Source organism: Solanum stenotomum, chromosome 1 (assembly GCF_019186545.1).
Source record: "Solanum stenotomum isolate F172 chromosome 1, ASM1918654v1, whole genome shotgun sequence".
NCBI classification, from domain to species: Eukaryota; Viridiplantae; Streptophyta; class Magnoliopsida; order Solanales; family Solanaceae; genus Solanum; species Solanum stenotomum.
Genome location: NC_064282.1, coordinates 208,336 through 225,531, shown reverse-complemented (window position 1 = coordinate 225,531; position 17,196 = coordinate 208,336). Strand labels below are relative to the sequence as shown.

At 33.7% G+C, this 17,196-nt stretch overlaps 2 protein-coding genes across 7 annotated transcripts; one reads left to right on the top strand and one right to left on the bottom strand.

Annotated features, from left to right (window-relative positions):
• Positions 1–3,720: 3,720 nt before the first annotated feature.
• LOC125877977 (calcium-dependent protein kinase 5) lies at positions 3,721–15,129 on the top strand. 6 transcript variants are annotated; one of them, XM_049559309.1, is made up of 8 exons: positions 3,721–4,615; positions 4,923–5,066; positions 5,145–5,297; positions 5,822–5,937; positions 6,256–6,423; positions 6,960–7,184; positions 7,937–8,080; positions 14,713–15,129. In XM_049559309.1, exons 1-7 carry the CDS (start codon positions 3,937–3,939, stop codon positions 8,057–8,059), a joined length of 1,608 nt encoding a protein of 535 aa, XP_049415266.1. In that variant the 5' UTR covers positions 3,721–3,936; the 3' UTR covers positions 8,060–8,080; positions 14,713–15,129. The 6 variants fall into 6 exon arrangements, with proteins under 6 accessions (XP_049415266.1, XP_049415239.1, XP_049415252.1 ...); XM_049559282.1 differs by having other exon boundaries at positions 14,706–15,129; XM_049559295.1 differs by having other exon boundaries at positions 14,702–15,129.
• An 814-nt stretch (positions 15,130–15,943) lies between these two features.
• On the bottom strand, positions 15,944–16,962 carry LOC125878428 (uncharacterized). Its single transcript, XM_049559684.1, has one exon. The coding sequence runs from the start codon at positions 16,682–16,684 to the stop codon at positions 16,100–16,102; it is 585 nt and encodes a 194-aa protein (XP_049415641.1). The 5' UTR covers positions 16,685–16,962; the 3' UTR covers positions 15,944–16,099.
• Between the last annotated feature and the right edge of the window lie 234 nt (positions 16,963–17,196).

The window sequence follows — 17,196 nt, the reverse complement described above, 5'->3', positions numbered from 1 at the left end:
AATTCACATCACCACTTTTGCCAGCTGTCGCGCGCGCGTGTAGTCACAATAGGAGCAGGTGGACGAAAAAGGTGTACGCGACGAAGGAATAAACAAATTTAGGGGTAATAAAAATGAAATTTAGTTTAGGTGTACACCGTATAAAAAGTTTCAACTTCAGGGGGGTAATGAGTACTTTTGCTTAATCTAAAACAAGCATTGTTACATTGTAGAATCACTGAGAGTTTGAGACAACCATAAATTAAAATATGAAACTAAATTCTAAGTCAAGGACTTTATATACCAAATGGTATAAATGTAATTATTTAATTTACTATTAGGTTATCGGTTAACCAGTTAAGAAAAAATCTCAAACCATTAAGAATGAATAACCGGATAATAAAAAATCAAAACCCGGCCGTCAGAGAAACCGTTAAACTAATAATTCATTACCAATAAACCAATAATTTTTTGTTGATTCGAATTATCAGTTTCAGTTAGATTTTGAAAGATACACGTCCATGGAATAATTGGCCTCACGGGGCAGGAAGAAGAAGAAAGCGTAGGACCCATGTTTGTAGGGAAAAATACTTTCCAACAAAGAAATTACGGGATTTTAACATTGTTTTTTTTTTTTTGGTTAAATATGAGAGTTTAAATGAAAAATGTAATATTAAAAAAAGGTAGATTTGTCAAGTGTATTTAATTTATTACATTAATAAAAAATAGATAAAAGGATTTGTTACAAAAAAATTAAAATAAAAAAGGTATACGTAATATCGTAAACCACAAAGAAGGTTAAAGTAATTGAGCGAAACGTGAAGGGTGGTCTCTGAAATCATATTCTACTATATTATAAAAGAGAGTTTAGGCCCAAGTATAACATGTAATATTCAAGATTGAGACTTTTCTCAATCTTGAATATTATATATTATACTTGTGGGATTTTTAAAATTCTATTTTATACCCAGGTATATTTATAATATATAATAGAGTTTAGGCCCAAGTATAAAATATAATATTCAAGATTGAAACTTTTCCCAACCTTGAATATTATATATTATAATATACTTGTCAAGATTGAGACTTTCTTAAATATTATATATTATATTTATTATATAGGAGAACTTGGGCATAAACTCCCTTTTAAAATAATATAAAATATATATATATATATATATATATATATCTCACAAATGGAAAAGTCTTAATCAAGAAAGCAACATATATTATTTACAAATGACTTAAAAAGCTTTAAAATATTTAAAAGCTATATAATAAAATAGGTTGACTCTCAGAATTCTATCAAGCTCACATATATTGGGACAGAAAAAATAACACATATCATTTTAATATTACCAAAAAAGTATTATAAATAATAATTATTAACAACTTAAAATATCTGAAAGACATTTTAAAAGGGTTAATTTTGTAATTTTATCCATATCACATAAATTAGGCAAAGTGACCAGTACTGTACATTATTTCAAAGTTACATAAAAATATTATAAATCACAATAATTAATAACTTCAAACATTTAAAAAAAAAATATGAAAATTTGGATGACTCTCCAAATTTTATTTGTGTCACATAAATTGAGACAACAAAAATAACATATATTGGGTCCATTTTAATTTATTTGTCTTATTTTTTTTATATATTTAAAAATTGCGTAAAAATACTATAAATTATAATAATTGACAACATAAAATATGTTTTGAAAAAAAATACAAAAAACTCCACTGATTCTTCAAGTGAATCTATCGTAAAAATACTATAAATCATGATAATTGACAACATAAATATTTCAAAAATGTTGTGTGTGGGTAGTCTTATTATGCCTTAAATAGCGTCAAAAAAAGTACAGGTTTGTCATAAAAAAACTTATTCCTTTATCCACGCAAACAATCGCTTCAAAAACTCGATTATTAGCCCCAAAACATACCATTTATATTATTGGGCCCGTGCATAGCACGATATGTATATATATATATCTCACAAATGGAAAAGTCTCAATCAAGGAAGCAACATATATCATTTACAAATGACTTAAAAAACATTAAAAATTACAATAATTACCAATTTAAAATATATTAAAAGCTATATAATAACATAGGTTGACTCTCAGAATTCTATCAGGCTCACATATATTGGAACAGAAAAAATAACACATATCATTTTAATATTACCAAAAAAGTATTATAAATAATAATAATTAACAACTTAAATATCTTAAATACATTTTCAAAAGGGTTAATTTTGTAATTTTATCCATATCACATAAATTAGGCAAAGTGACTAGTAATGTACATTATTTCAAAGTTACATAAAAATATTATAAATCACAATAATTAATAACTTCAAACATTTTTTAAAAAAATATGAAAATTTGGATGACTCTTCAAATTTCATTGTGTCACATAAATTGAGACAACAAAAATAACATATATTGGGTCCATTTTAATTTATTTGTCTTATTTTTTTTATATATTTATAAATTGCGTAAAAATACTATAAATTATAATAATTGACAACATAAAATATGTTTTGAAAAAAATACAAAAAATTCCACTGATTCTTGAAGTGAATCTATCGTAAAAATATTATAAATCATAATAATTGACAACATAAAATATTTCAAAAATGTTGTATGTGAGTAGTCTTATTATGCCTTAAATAATGTCAAAGAAAGTACAAGTTTGTCATAAAAAAACTTATTCATTTATCCACGCAAACAATCACTTCAAAAACTCGGTTATTAACCCCAGAATATACCATTTATATTATTAGGTCCGTGCATAGCACGGGCAACATTATCTAGTATATATATAAAAGAGAACCTTAGGCCTGCCTACGTGGCGCTACCACAAACAAGAATTCTCTTTTAATTTATTTATTTACAAAACCAGTCTTCCCCTTTTATGAAAAATTGTGACTTTTATGAAAAATTGTTATTTTAATGAAGAGTTGCGAATTTTATGAAAAATTGTGACTTTTATGAAAAGTTATTATTTTAATGAAGAGTTGCGAATTTTATGAAAAATTGTGACTTTTGTGAAGAGTTGGGACTTTTATGAAAAATTGTGATTTATATGAAAAGTTATGACCTTTACGAAGGGTTACAACTTTTTCAAATAGTTATAACTTTTTGATAATGCACAATAAATATTTGTTCACACTATTCTTTGTTTTCTATAAATAGAGGAAATTCCTCTCATTTTAAAACAACAAAAATTCTAAACCTCTTCTTATTCTTCTTCACAATTAAATATTTGTTTACTTTGCTCCTATTGAGTGGCTCACTGACACCATTGCTTATGTTACATTATCATGATATGTATTTTTATAGTCATTATTTTATGCTTATGTTATTAATGATAAATGATAAGATATAATAATTTTCACTTTCCTTTACATTATTAATGTTTGTTACTATGTAATGTTATATGTAAGATAATATAGTGTTTTAGTTTTAATAACGGATAAATTTTAAGTATATTTTATAAATTCCATAATATTAATAATTTTACTAGTTATCCCTTAAATCTAAAAGAAGAAAGGGCGGACAAAATATGAGAAAGAAAATTCCAAAACGAGCAAAGCCATTCCGCCTCGGCATTGTCGTTTTCCACCATTTATGAGTGTGCTAGCTTTTAAAAAGAGAAAAATGTAAACTTGTTTTCAGCAATAGTAAAATAAAAAGAGGCAAACGTAGTAGATTTTGATAAATAAAGATAATAAAAAAAATTGCAAGTAGGATAGGAGAGTAGATCGCTGTTGGAGTTGACCTGTGTGTATTGTATCTTCTTCTTCCCATCGAATTCATGTCTTCGTCGCTAGTCTAGTTTAGATCTATCTATCAATATCAATATTCTTCAAGAAAACAACTACTAGTATTGGATGAGGAAAGCGTTGTTATCGAAGCTGAGCTGAGTGCTGGGGATTTTGATTGTTTGATGGGCAACGCATGCCGTGGATCTTTCGGAGGCAAAACTTTTCAGGGCTACCCTCAGCCTCAAGATCATTCAGAATCCAATTCCAATCCCAAACATAATTCCGATTCCCCCAACCCAAAAAAGGAACAACAACCCCTCGTCACCATGAATCGTACAAGCACTAACCAGTCCTATTACGTCCTCGGTCATAAGACCCCTAACATTCGCGATCTATACACCCTCGGCCGCAAACTAGGACAAGGTCAGTTTGGCACCACTTATTTATGCACCGAATTATCTTCCGGTATCGACTACGCCTGTAAATCTATTGCCAAGAGAAAACTCATCTCTAAGGAGGATGTAGAAGATGTCAGGAGGGAAATTCAGATAATGCACCATTTGGCTGGTCACAAAAACATCGTTTCCATCAAGGGTGCTTATGAGGATCCTTTGTATGTTCATATTGTCATGGAACTTTGTGGTGGCGGTGAATTGTTTGACCGCATCATTCAAAGAGGACACTACACCGAGAGAAAGGCTGCCGATTTGACTAAAATTATTGTGGGTGTTGTTGAGGCATGCCATTCACTTGGAGTTATGCATAGAGATCTCAAACCTGAGAATTTCTTGTTGGTTAACAAGGATGATGATTTCTCACTCAAGGCCATTGACTTTGGACTCTCAGTCTTCTTTAAGCCAGGTCAATCTCCTACTTTCTTCTCTTTCACTTTCTATTTTTTTACTCATAGCCCATAGCCAGGTTAAATTATTCTAGCTCTGAGTGTAGCTATTCTTTTAATTGTGTGCGTGGACGGACATATTAAGGCTCTGTGTAGTTGTTCATGTCCATGCTGGTAGGCTACTACTAATGAAGTATGATCTTGGAGATGCTTTTATGCACCAACTCTCAATCTAGATGAATAGTTAGCTACTTTTAACGTTGATTTGGTGGCAGTTCCCTTAAATTGGTATGTTGGTTTGATGGATTTTGTTGCTTGCTTCTCCAGGCCAAATTTTCATAGATGTTGTTGGGAGTCCATACTACGTTGCTCCTGAGGTGCTTTTGAAGCATTATGGTCCAGAAGCAGATGTTTGGACAGCAGGGGTCATACTCTATATCCTGCTAAGTGGAGTTCCACCATTCTGGGCTGGTATGTTTATAATCCTATACAATATAGCTGTAACTTGTCTGATTTTTGTCCTTTTAACTTACCATCTAAATTCTTCAGAAACACAGCAGGGGATATTTGATGCAGTTCTGAAAGGGCACATTGATTTTGACTCAGATCCTTGGCCTTTAATATCGGAGAGTGCAAAAGATCTCATCCGGAAGATGTTATGCATGCGACCCTCAGAGCGGTTAACTGCTCATGAAGTATTATGTAAGTTTATTTACCTTATAAGTTATAGTAACCTTACATTTTTACTGGTTGCTGAATGGATCATTATTTTCTCCCATGAGATAAATATGATTTTGCTTGTTTGATAGTTGTTATATCAAGAGATACTGTGTTGTAACAGTGTTGTTGTTCTGTCAGAGTTATAAGAACCCTCTTAACTTTCTTCTGGACTGTGCTTCTGGTGGCAGATTGACTACTAATGTATCTAATTTATGTAAAAAACTGTTAGTTTAACAGTAGAGAGGAGTTTCTCATTCCTGAACTATAACTTGTTAGGTTATCTATGAGCCCTTTGGAAATATCAGGTTTATTTTCTGTATTTCTGATTTAAATAATAAATTTGGCTTGACTACAAGCCGTAATAGATCAATTTGCACTGCATAAAGTGGACCAAGTCATTGTATTTCTCAAATTTCAATTGTATTGTCTATCTATGCCGACTTGTACGGTGTCTTTCATGTAACCAGCTGCTGACTGGTGTTATGGTTTCCTCTAAAATTCTGCAGGTCATCCTTGGATTTGTGAAAATGGTGTTGCTCCTGATAGAGCACTTGATCCTGCAGTACTTTCTCGCCTCAAACACTTTTCTGCAATGAACAAATTAAAAAAGATGGCTCTGCGGGTATGCATATATATATATATATATATATATCTACACATAACTTTTTTGCCCAAGTCTGTTAATTATGGTTCTTCAGTGTCCATAAACCTCATTATTGAAGTTACACAAGAAAATGCTGATTATGTCCTTTGGGCTAAGTTGTGTGGACTCTTCACTTTCGATGCTGCACCCGTGTCGGATTCTCCAAAAATACACTACTTTTGGAGAAACCGACACGCACCCATGGTCATTTTTGAAGAGTCCAAGCAACATAGCTTCTGGGAGGTGTGTAACCAAATAATGCAATTATTGATGTTTTCATACTTAATATGCTTTTAGGTGATTGCTGAGAGCTTGTCAGAGGAGGAGATTGCCGGTCTTAAGGAGATGTTTAAGGCCATGGATACTGATAACAGTGGTGCAATTACATTCGATGAACTAAAAGCTGGTTTGAGAAAATATGGCTCTACTCTGAAGGATATAGAGATACGGGAACTTATGGATGCGGTAAGAAAACCTAGACTGCAAACTAATTTTTTTTTTTATTTTTATTAATTGTATTTATTTTGTGCATCTGGTGATGTGACTCTACGCAAAGGTCGGTAGGAGCAGAAAAATGTAAAATGACATAAGATCATGAACTAATGGTCAAATCTCAAGGTTATTCGATGTGCAAATACTAGAGTCAGATTGGGATTTGGCACTTTACTTTGTTTAATTAATTATGTACATTCATGAAGGAGCACTTAAAACTCAATGTAGTTGCCAAAGCTTCACTGGAAAGGTGCCCAACATTTTTTGTTGTTGTTGTGTATGTGTATGATAAGTTTCTGGTAACTGAGGAGGTTGTGCAGGCTTACCAAGTAGTTGGCACCACATATATGCTTTATCAGAAACAACTTTCTGTTAATGGTTCTAGTTGTATCTTTAATTAGGCCCGTGATTATCTTTGTATTTCTCCCTAAACATGTTTGTCTATGAGGTTCATGCGGAAGTGCTTATCTAACTCTTTAAGGCCATCGATGTAATATTACTGCTTTCAGGCTGATGTGGACAATAGTGGAACTATTGACTATGGAGAATTCATAGCAGCAACTATTCACCTTAACAAATTGGACCGCGAGGAACATCTCATGGCAGCATTTCAGTATTTTGACAAGGATGGAAGTGGTTATATTACTGTAGATGAGCTCCAGCAGGCGTGTGCAGATCATAACATTACAGATGTATTCTTTGAGGATATTATCAGAGAAGTTGATCAGGATAACGTAAGTCAATTATATTGAGGATAAAGTTGAAGTATTCTTGGAACTTATCAATAAAAAAGTGGACACACATTAGGAGATTAAATTTCTTCATGTTTTGCAGTTCTACTGATTAATCTCTCTACTACTCATAATTTTTGTGCAACAAAAACGAAAATTAAAAAAAATATAGGACTTTAAGATTTCATATGAAGCTTTTCCTTAAGATAAACTGTTATTGACAATGTAGTGTATGTTTCGAAAATACGGATATTACCGAATGATCATATGTGAGCTTAATAAAATAGTTCAATCCCGTGCGAAGCACGGGTAATTTACCTAGTTTATTTATAATTGCTCAGATGCAATGATATGCTTTGAAAATTATTTTTGAAGAACTTCTTGTAGCTCTGTTCACTTCATAATCCAAGTAGTTTTGTGTATTCAAAGACATGATGAGAAGACAAAGCTGACATAGTTGTCCAAAAGAAAAAAAAGAAGACAAAGAAATTGTAGCATAATAAATATGAATGGGTACCGTTACAGACATTTCTGTCTTTCTTCAAATCAAACAAATCTTTGCTGTATTTTGATTAGTTTTCTGGAGCCTCAGTATTGGATTAGGGCCTCTGCTGCAGCCGTGATACAGGCAAATTGTTATGCTTTAGGAAATCTGTATTTTAAATGGATGGAATGATTCTTTTGGCATCTCTACATCTCTTGTTACTTCATTTGACTAACTATTTAGTTGATCTTCTGGTGGATTCCCTTTTCAGGATGGACGCATTGATTATGGAGAATTTGTTGCTATGATGCAAAAAGGAAATCCATGCATAGGAAGACGAACGATGCGAAATAGTCTGAATTTCAGCATGAGAGATGCGCCCGGAGCTCATTAGCTTTTTGAATGGACACATGATGTAGGTATTTCCCTTTTTTTTTTCCGTAACCATTTCTTTGGCAATGAATTTGAAGAAATCTTTCCTTGTTCTATCCTTGAGAAATTGAATTGGGTTGGAGTATATTTGTTTCACATTCAGAGTTTTTATTTTTCTCTTGAGGATAAGAAAATTTTATAAATAACAACACGAGTATATGCTGTAAAACTGTACAAGTGCCGCAAAAAAATTACATTCAGCAAAAGTATATCCCATCTTATCCTGTTGGGACTCTAGCATGTCACAGATAGATTCAGCTTCCTCCACAATGCTCCATTTTACACCATTAACAAAAATAAATTTCAGATACAGAGTTCTCTTGCATTCCCATCTTTTTTATACTGCTAGTTTCTTTCCTTTTGGCAAAAGTTTGATGTATCAAATTTGACGATTGTCCTACATGGCTATGTGAGGAACGTTCCTAAGGGAGCACTAAGGCTGTCAAATGTGTGGGTGTGTGGGTGGGGGTGGTGGAGGACTGAAATTGAAGAGGTTAAAATGGGCTGAGCTAAAAGTCATGTTGGATCATAACCCACCCAAATTTACTTTGGGCTAACATGGGCTAGAATCTGGTTTGGGTCATGACCCGTCCAGTTTGACCCACTTAATCTAAACAATATTAAACACTTGCTATAATTTATGACAAATGGCATTCAACCCATAAAATCAGCCCAGATTTGTACTAAATTTTCATTTAGGTGCAGCTCCTTGTAGAGTAAATTGATATAGACTTTATAGTATGGGACCAACTTCATAATTTTTACAATTTAATTAATAGTATTTATGAGAAATATTGAAAAAGAATATTATTGAATTGTTGTGTCTACATTATTACATTGAGACTCTATTTATAGACACTACATTAGACTCCTTTTCCAACTAGGACACTACAATACCATCCTTTCCTAAGTAGGGTTCTATATACTATTTCTATTCCTATTCCTATTCTAAGTAGAATGGTATATATTATTCTTGTTCCTATTTTTATTCTAGGCACAATACATAAACATGACCCTTAACATGGCTTCAACGGACAACTATGCCCTCCAACTTTGAGTATACACAAGTAGACACTTAAACTTGTATAAAATTGAATAAGTAGACACATGTGTCCTACACGGCATAATACACGTAGGACACAAAATTTTCATGTAGGGTGCCTTGTAGGACGGATGTGTCTATTTGTTCAATTTTATACAAATTTAATTGTCTACTTGTGCACATCCAAAGTTAAAGGTCATAGTTGCCAGCTGACGCCAAGTTAAGGATCATGTTTATGGATTATGCCTTTATTCTAACACTCCCCCTCAAGCTGGTGCATACAAGTCATATGTACCTAGCTTGTTACAAATGTAATTAATATGAGGACCGATGAGGGACTTGATGAAGATATCTACAAGTTGATCACTTGACTCACAAGTTTTGTAACAATATCTCCCGACTTCCCAAACCAAGCTTGAGAAGAACGTTTCATACTATAGAGTGACTTGCACAATCGACATATAAGGCTGCTAGATTCCCCCTGAGCAACAAAACCAAGTGGTTGCTCCATATATACTTATTCATCGAGATCCCAGCCCAAATATCTGAGTATATCCTTTTGGATAAAGTGAATCTAAAACAAAGAGAATATTGCTTGAAAACTTGGATTTTTCGGAAACTCTCGGATATGTTGGATTTTGCACAACATTGACAAAGTTGAAACTATGTAAATCAGATCTGAGGAGTCACCGAAAAGATGCACGGTGCTACGTAAATTAAATATGAAAAAGTAGTCATCGACAAGATGACACGGTGCTACACAAATTAAATATGAAAAAGTAGTCACCGAAAATATGGCATAGTGCTACACAAAAGTAAATAGTCACCGGAATGATGACACGATGCTACAAAAATCAAATATGAGAGTAGTCACTGGAAGGATGACATAGTGCTACATGAATTAAACATGAAAAAATAGTCACCGGAAAGATGGCACGGTGCTACACAAATCAAATGTAAAAAAAATAGTCACCGGAAAGATGACACAGTGCTACACAAATCAAATTTAAGAAAGTAGTCACCGAAATGATGGCACGGTGCTACACAAATCAGATGAGAAAGTAGTTGCCGGAAAGATGACACGCTGTTACACAAATACTGACTAATACGGGGTTGACAGAACAACCCTAGAAAGTCGTCAGAAGTTGACGCACAGAGTCCTTTTAGACTAAGTTTTCTTCCCCTGAATATGGTTTTCATTCATATATCACTGGCCCTACTTTGGTTAACATTACCAATGGCAAGACGGACGACATATGAGTCATAGCCGCCCGCCAACGGCGGAATCTTTTTTTTGATTTTCTATCAAGATCGTAGGAGTTTTGATACCATTTGAGAAATATTGAAAAAGAATATTATTGAATTGGTCTCTACATTATTACATTGAGACTCTATTAAAAGACACTACATTAGATTCAAATTTCAACTAGGACTCTACCATACAATCCTTTTCTAAGTAGTATTCTATATACTATTTTTATTCCTATTACTATTCTAAGTATGATGGTATATATTATTCTTGTTCATATTCCTATTCTAATAGTAATAATTTGGCATATGGAATGTAGACAATTATTTTTTAATATGACATGGCATGCAAAATAATGTTTTTTTTAGAATCAAATAACAATAATCAAGTGACTTTATTATTCCAAAAAAAGAGACCTTGATAGATCATTTCCATATTAGGTGATTAAAAAAAAATATAAAAAAAATAAGAATTTGGTAACAAAAAACAAGAAGGTGAAATGAAATTAAAAAAAAAAAGTAAGAAGTAACTTAAGATATTTCAGTTTGCCAAAAATAAGCATATTAGGATAGTATATGAGAAAAAAAACAGTTTTATTCGAATTGAGTTTCGAATTGGTTAACAAACTCAGTTCTCATTCCAATTTCATATCAAGTGAAAAGGTCAATATAAACTAAAGAGATAACGATTGTCCCATCTTTACACACATGTAGTCAGGTTAGAAAGGGGGTTGAATTGGCATAGAAACTGGGCTAAGTTGGGTATTATGTTAAAATGGGTTGTAATTATACAAGTTAATACGCAACACATTATTAAATTATCTTAAGCGCAACCCATAAATTTTGGGCTCCTAATATCTTAGCTTCATTTGACACCTCCAAGCAAGGAGTGCCACGCACGAGCAGAGCAAAAAGCAAGGGGAATTCTTCTCTTCTTTTGGGGAGAAATCATTTGATTGCGTATTGAATACATTGAGCACATTCCAACAAATTCAAATTTTAGAAGTTTCATAATATGGTGACTATATTTTAGCTTGCCGTCAATTACCCCAACCTTCTTCCTTTATCCAGATGTGGGACGAACATGGTGAAGCTCAGATAGACCGAGTTAGGTAAAATATTTATCTGTGGAGAAAAATATTACCCCTGTTCCATTTTGTGTGACACATTGAAAAATATCTGTGGTTAAATTGACTAATTTTCTGAGTGAATTTGAACATTGAATCTTCATTTTTTTAAAAAATAAAGTTTTACATCTTTAAAAACTATATAAAAAGTATTGTAAGTCACAATAGTTTACAATTCAAAATATTAAAGAAGTATTTAAAAAAACATGGTCAAAGAAAAACTTATTTTACACTTCAGATAGTTATAGGGTTACATAAAGTGGAGCAAAGTACTCTTGTAAGTACTCTTTCATCCTTAACTAGAGGTCTTTTTTTCTTTTTTTCTTTTTTGATGACCAGGGAAACCCATAGCCGCTACCCTTTGGGTACGCACAGGGTAAAACCCCTGCTCCTATGCAATAGCTCGCAAACCACATAGGAGAGGTAACCCGCACTAGGCAAGCCTAGTGTGACGAGCTCGACCCAGAAGACAAACCCCTTGCTTTCGCTGGCAAGGGGTTTCGAACTTGAGACCTCCAACATGGAAGTCCCAAGCCCAAACCACTGGGCCACCCCGAAGGGTCCTTAACTAGAGGTCTTGAGTTTGAGTCCCCCTAGAACAGAGTTCCTTTTGTTAGGGAGCGGGTGGGAACCAAAAAAAAAAGTGGAACAAAGGGAGTACTAAAGTATACTTATGGAAGTTAATTAATAATCTGAAGTTAAGGGTTAAAAACATACCTAAACTATCCCATTTTTTTTTAGTTTCATGCTTGAACTATTGAGAGTGGGTTTTATACCTAAACTATCACTTATTAGTTTGAGAAACACACATCTTTCTTTTATTACACTCTCATCATGGTGTGTAATACACTCCCTTTTTTATTTAAAAAATTGTTATATTACACTCTACATGGACAAAACATGTAAAACCTGAATTAACCGTGGTGCACTTGCGGGAAACTCCTTGCCGAGGGCCTGTGCACCCCCGGGATTAGTCGGGGCTCAAAGAGACTCGGACACCCGGTGCAAATAAAAAAAAAAAATATTAAAGTATTGCTATTTCCCCCCCAAAAAAATTATAAAATAAAATGTTTCTTACCTAACTCCACCCCTTCCTCTCACCGTACTCCCCCATCCCAAATTTTTAGTTTATTTTTTTAAAAAAAAATTCCCTTCGAATAATAATTTAGATATTATTTTAATTTAATTTTTTTAAAAAAATTCTACCCTACTCCACATAACTCCCATCTTCCATTTTTTTTTTCTCGTTTTGTATTAGATATGTATTTTCTTTTCTAAAAAAGTACTTTTTTACTTGCCGCAAGACTTTTTATAAAATAAAACTTTTATTTTTGTTATATTTGGTATGCAAGTAGAAAAGAACGTTTTCCTAAAAATATATGTACACATCTAATAGAAAACGAGAAATATGTAAAAAATAAATTAGGAGCGGAGGGTTAGATGGGGTGGGGTAGAATTTTATTTTACTTTTTTTTAAAAAATAATATCAAAATTATTTTTAGGGAGTGAGGGAGGGGGTGACGTCTAAATTTCAAAAAATAATAGGACGTGGGGTTGTTGGGGGGGGGGGGATGAGATGGAGTGGGGTGAGAAATATTTTAAATTTAATTATTTTTAAAAAATATTTTTTAAAAATATAATTATTTTAAAAAAAATGGTAATACTTTAATCTTTAGTTTTTAGCTAATATTAATAGTTTATTTAATTTTTGTTAAGGTGAAATATTTTATCCATGTGGAATGTCATGAGGCAAGGTTTTTTCAAATAAAAGAGAGTGTATTACACACACCACTGATGTGTGTTTCTCAAACTAATAAGTGATAGTTTAGGTATGAAACTCAAAAAAAAAGGAATAGTTTAGGTGCATTTTTGACACTTATCTCTAATCTGAAAGATATTATTAGTTGTACAAGTGTGAAAAAACACTCCAGGATGTTCCCAAGTGACACAAATAGAAAGTGGGGTCGAAATGGGAAATATACCATCAGTTGTCAATGAAGTTGAAATAAAATCATGAGAGTTCCAATCCTAGTAGAAGCAAAAAGAAATTAGCCGATTTCTTCCAATTTTCTAAGTTTCAGCTGACAAGATTACTACCTGGTACCTTTGGGAGGAAGATACATGCACCTAGGGGAATAGTCAAGATACATGCAAGTTGGGTTGAAGGCACCTTAGTCTTAGAAGTGTCAAATCAGAATATTTAGTATGATGTATCATCTGAGAACTTCCTGGGGTGTTTTTGAACACTTGTAGAACTAATTCTGTTTTCCAACCATTAGTTAACTCTATCAAAAGAATATCAAGTTGAAGCTAGTTAAGGTGTAGGTAGAATATCTATCAACCAACTTATCTCCAGGTAGTTCTATTCAGTTCCATTTGATCCAATATTGTATAATTTACCTTAAAACTAGGAGTCCGATGTGTTCCACACTTTCAGGAATATAAAAGTCTAGCACTGAACCTATTATCAGCTAACAAGTAACAACTCTCTATTTCAAATAGTTGGCATTGCCTACACGGATCATCTATTTATGTTAGGTTATGTTCTTAGTTAAGTTCTAGCAGAGATATTGCACGTCCTTTAGGACAACTCATCTCCTTGTGATTTTAGGTGTACTTTGCCTATTTGAAATGATGCTAGGTTGTATTACTTTTATTTCGAAGAGATTTTCGTTGTATATGTATCCACCAAAAGAATAATACGAAGAAAAAAAAAATGAGAGAGAAAGAAACAGATCTGCTTCCAAGTCGTGACATAATTTTTGATGAAAGTCCTGACATAATTTTATCGAAAAGAAAAAGAATATTGAGAGGCCCAGGTGGCACTGAGTTTACTCGCCATTCTTCTCTTTACAAGCCTGATAAGGAAAGCTGATTCTTAACAATGTGTTGGGCATCAAAGGTTTTCTTTTGTTCTCCTTCAAAATGCAACTTTACCATATTATCATAGGTAAGGTACTTATTCATAGTACAATTATTTGGCATATATTGTAGTTACACACGTGCTTGTGTACTTGTTTGTGTTCTATAGCTTCTTTTTTGTCTAGCGATTCTACTGAAATGTTGCTATGACTTTCTAGGCTAGGTTAAATATCACAGAACATGGTGCATCTTTTATTTGGAGCATGAAATTGTGTTTCACTCTTGGTCATGTTATGTGTAAAAGGTATTCTGACATTCATTTCAGCTAGTTTGCAGGTTTTTACAGAAAATAGAGCAGAGGCAATGAAACTGCCATAACAACGCCGTTCTAAAAGTAGCATGACATGCTCTCAAGTATAAGTAGAAGAGCTTGTAGACTGCTATCTTGTTGCTATGTGCCTCAACAAAATGTGAAATCTCTGTCGTGTGTGAAATCGTTTCAGCTACCTAGTGTTCTTTAGTTGAGGCTTCATGCTTGCTTCAATTAGAAGGTGGTTCACCTTGAGATGTATCCTTGTCAATTACATAATTATGTATTTTATCCATGGGTTTTTCTCTATTGGGAGATTGTTTTTAAGGAAAAGCACACGATTTGTTGTAACAATTTACGCAAGCTATATTTAAAGAACATGGTCAGTCATTTATGATGGCGTGCTTAATTAATCTCAACATATTCTGACTTTCTCCTTTTCAGATTAAGTTGATACCGAGCCGGATGGCTTCTGTTATGTCAGTAGCAAAGTTGAGCGTATACAAACGAGCATGTTTTAGATACCCAAATTACTTTCAAGGGTGAAAACATGATTGAAGGACATTTCTTCCTATAGCTCAAAATTTTGAGATTTGGAAGCAATAATATTATCTGTTAAACTTCTTGACATAAGTGACCTTTGAATTCAGTTTTTGAAGAAAAGTTGCATGTTCCAATTACTTTTTGAGAAAATAATGCTTCCTAGTTTATGTTTTTTGTCTGGATTTTACTTTTAGTAAGAAAAACTTGGTTTGATCTTTGAAAAAAGAAATGCTTTGAGAGAGAGAGATAGCTTATTTTCTTGCTAGTGCAATAGTAATAATAACTAATAAGAGGAGAGAGAGATATGAGGGAGAAGGGGAGTATAGAAAGTAAGAATTTCAATTAGGCAACCAAAAATATTTAAGGGAATTGCATTACATATATGATATGATGTTTGCCTAGACGAAAAGGATAGAGAAATAAATACTCGTTAAAAGACAAACGCATATTCGGCCACCGACTGCAGCAAAATAGCTGTCGGTGAGCGAGTTCCAGTTGGTCACCCCATGTGCCGACATCTTCAATTTTGTTATGGTCATAACTCATAACTCATACATACAACACGTTTAAACCATAATAATTAGGCCATATACAAAATTTATAGCAGTAGTATTTATGCATAAATCAAATGGAGAAAAGTACACTCGAGAATGGTGAAAAGAATTACACAAATAATACAACGTAATGAAGATAAAAATAATTCACTTTATACATTTACGTACGTACTCGCTGCTGCAAACTAATGTGGACTCCGATCTATTATTATTATTTATAAAAAATAAAGTAAAAACCACTCGAATCAATCAATGAATTAACCAACATTACAAAAGGAGCTAGCTTATCACATACTGTAGTAGAGTGAGTAATCCATCAGTTGTTCCTGATTAAGTTGTCATCGAAGTTGTTGGAGTAGTTGTACCGGAAGGTTTGAGGTAGACCCACATTGTTGCCGGATCCGATGAACCTCCGTAGCTCCGACCTTACTTTGTAAAATACGTGCCTCCAGCTGCCCTTGCTGTTGCATCCCAATACGGCTTTCTCTTCTTCATTCATTTCCAGATCGTTGGCAAAGGCGGGCTTCTTGGACATGATCCAGCCCAATCCCCAATCCCACCATTTCCTAATGGAATTGCCAGTGTATTCTCCCATAGAGGACAAGGATTTGGATCGGCGAAATGCCCATGAGGAGGAGGAGGAGGAGGAGGAGTAGAATGAGAGGATGGGTTGTTGTTGACAAGTAGACCTCATCATGCGCATGTTCATCCTTAGAGAGAGAGAAGACAGCCTTTTGCGTACGCCAAGTCCTTCTCCTCTTTCTTCTTCTGTAGGTTTTGACATGGGCAGAGCTTCTTTGCTATGAAAACTTTGAAGAAAAGAGCTCATATTCTCTGTGCAAGTGTAGGTGAAGAGGAAATCAATTCGTCGGTGAAGAGAAGAACTAAAAACTTTGGGCATATAGTATAGGTAATAGGTAATAATAAACAAGGTGAGTGGTCATCACTCATTCACCGTCACCTGCACATTCCTACGTTTCCATCGACAGCCTGTTATATTCTCCTATTGTTTGTGAGACTCTTTTACCCCTCGCTGGCCCCAGGCTGTAAGGGAATAATTGTATATTCACCAAAGCTAGCTATGGGTTGGACCATGAGGATTATTAACGTTATTGTTTCCTCCGTCGAAAAGGATGAAACATTATTCCAAGTCATCTGCCATTCTCGACTCTCACCCTTCACTGCGGTTTAACACTGATCTTTGACACTAATTGTGTTCCATTTCAACTTCCAACACAGAGATTGTCTCACACCCAAAGTCACAGAGTCACTTGACTGCTACATATACCGGATGATCACGTTATGGTACATGAATAGAATAACTAAGCTATTTTCCTTTATTAATATCTCTCCTGCTGTTATCGTCTCAAATTGAAAAACCATATCAGCCAGTTGCCAGTAACACCATACTAT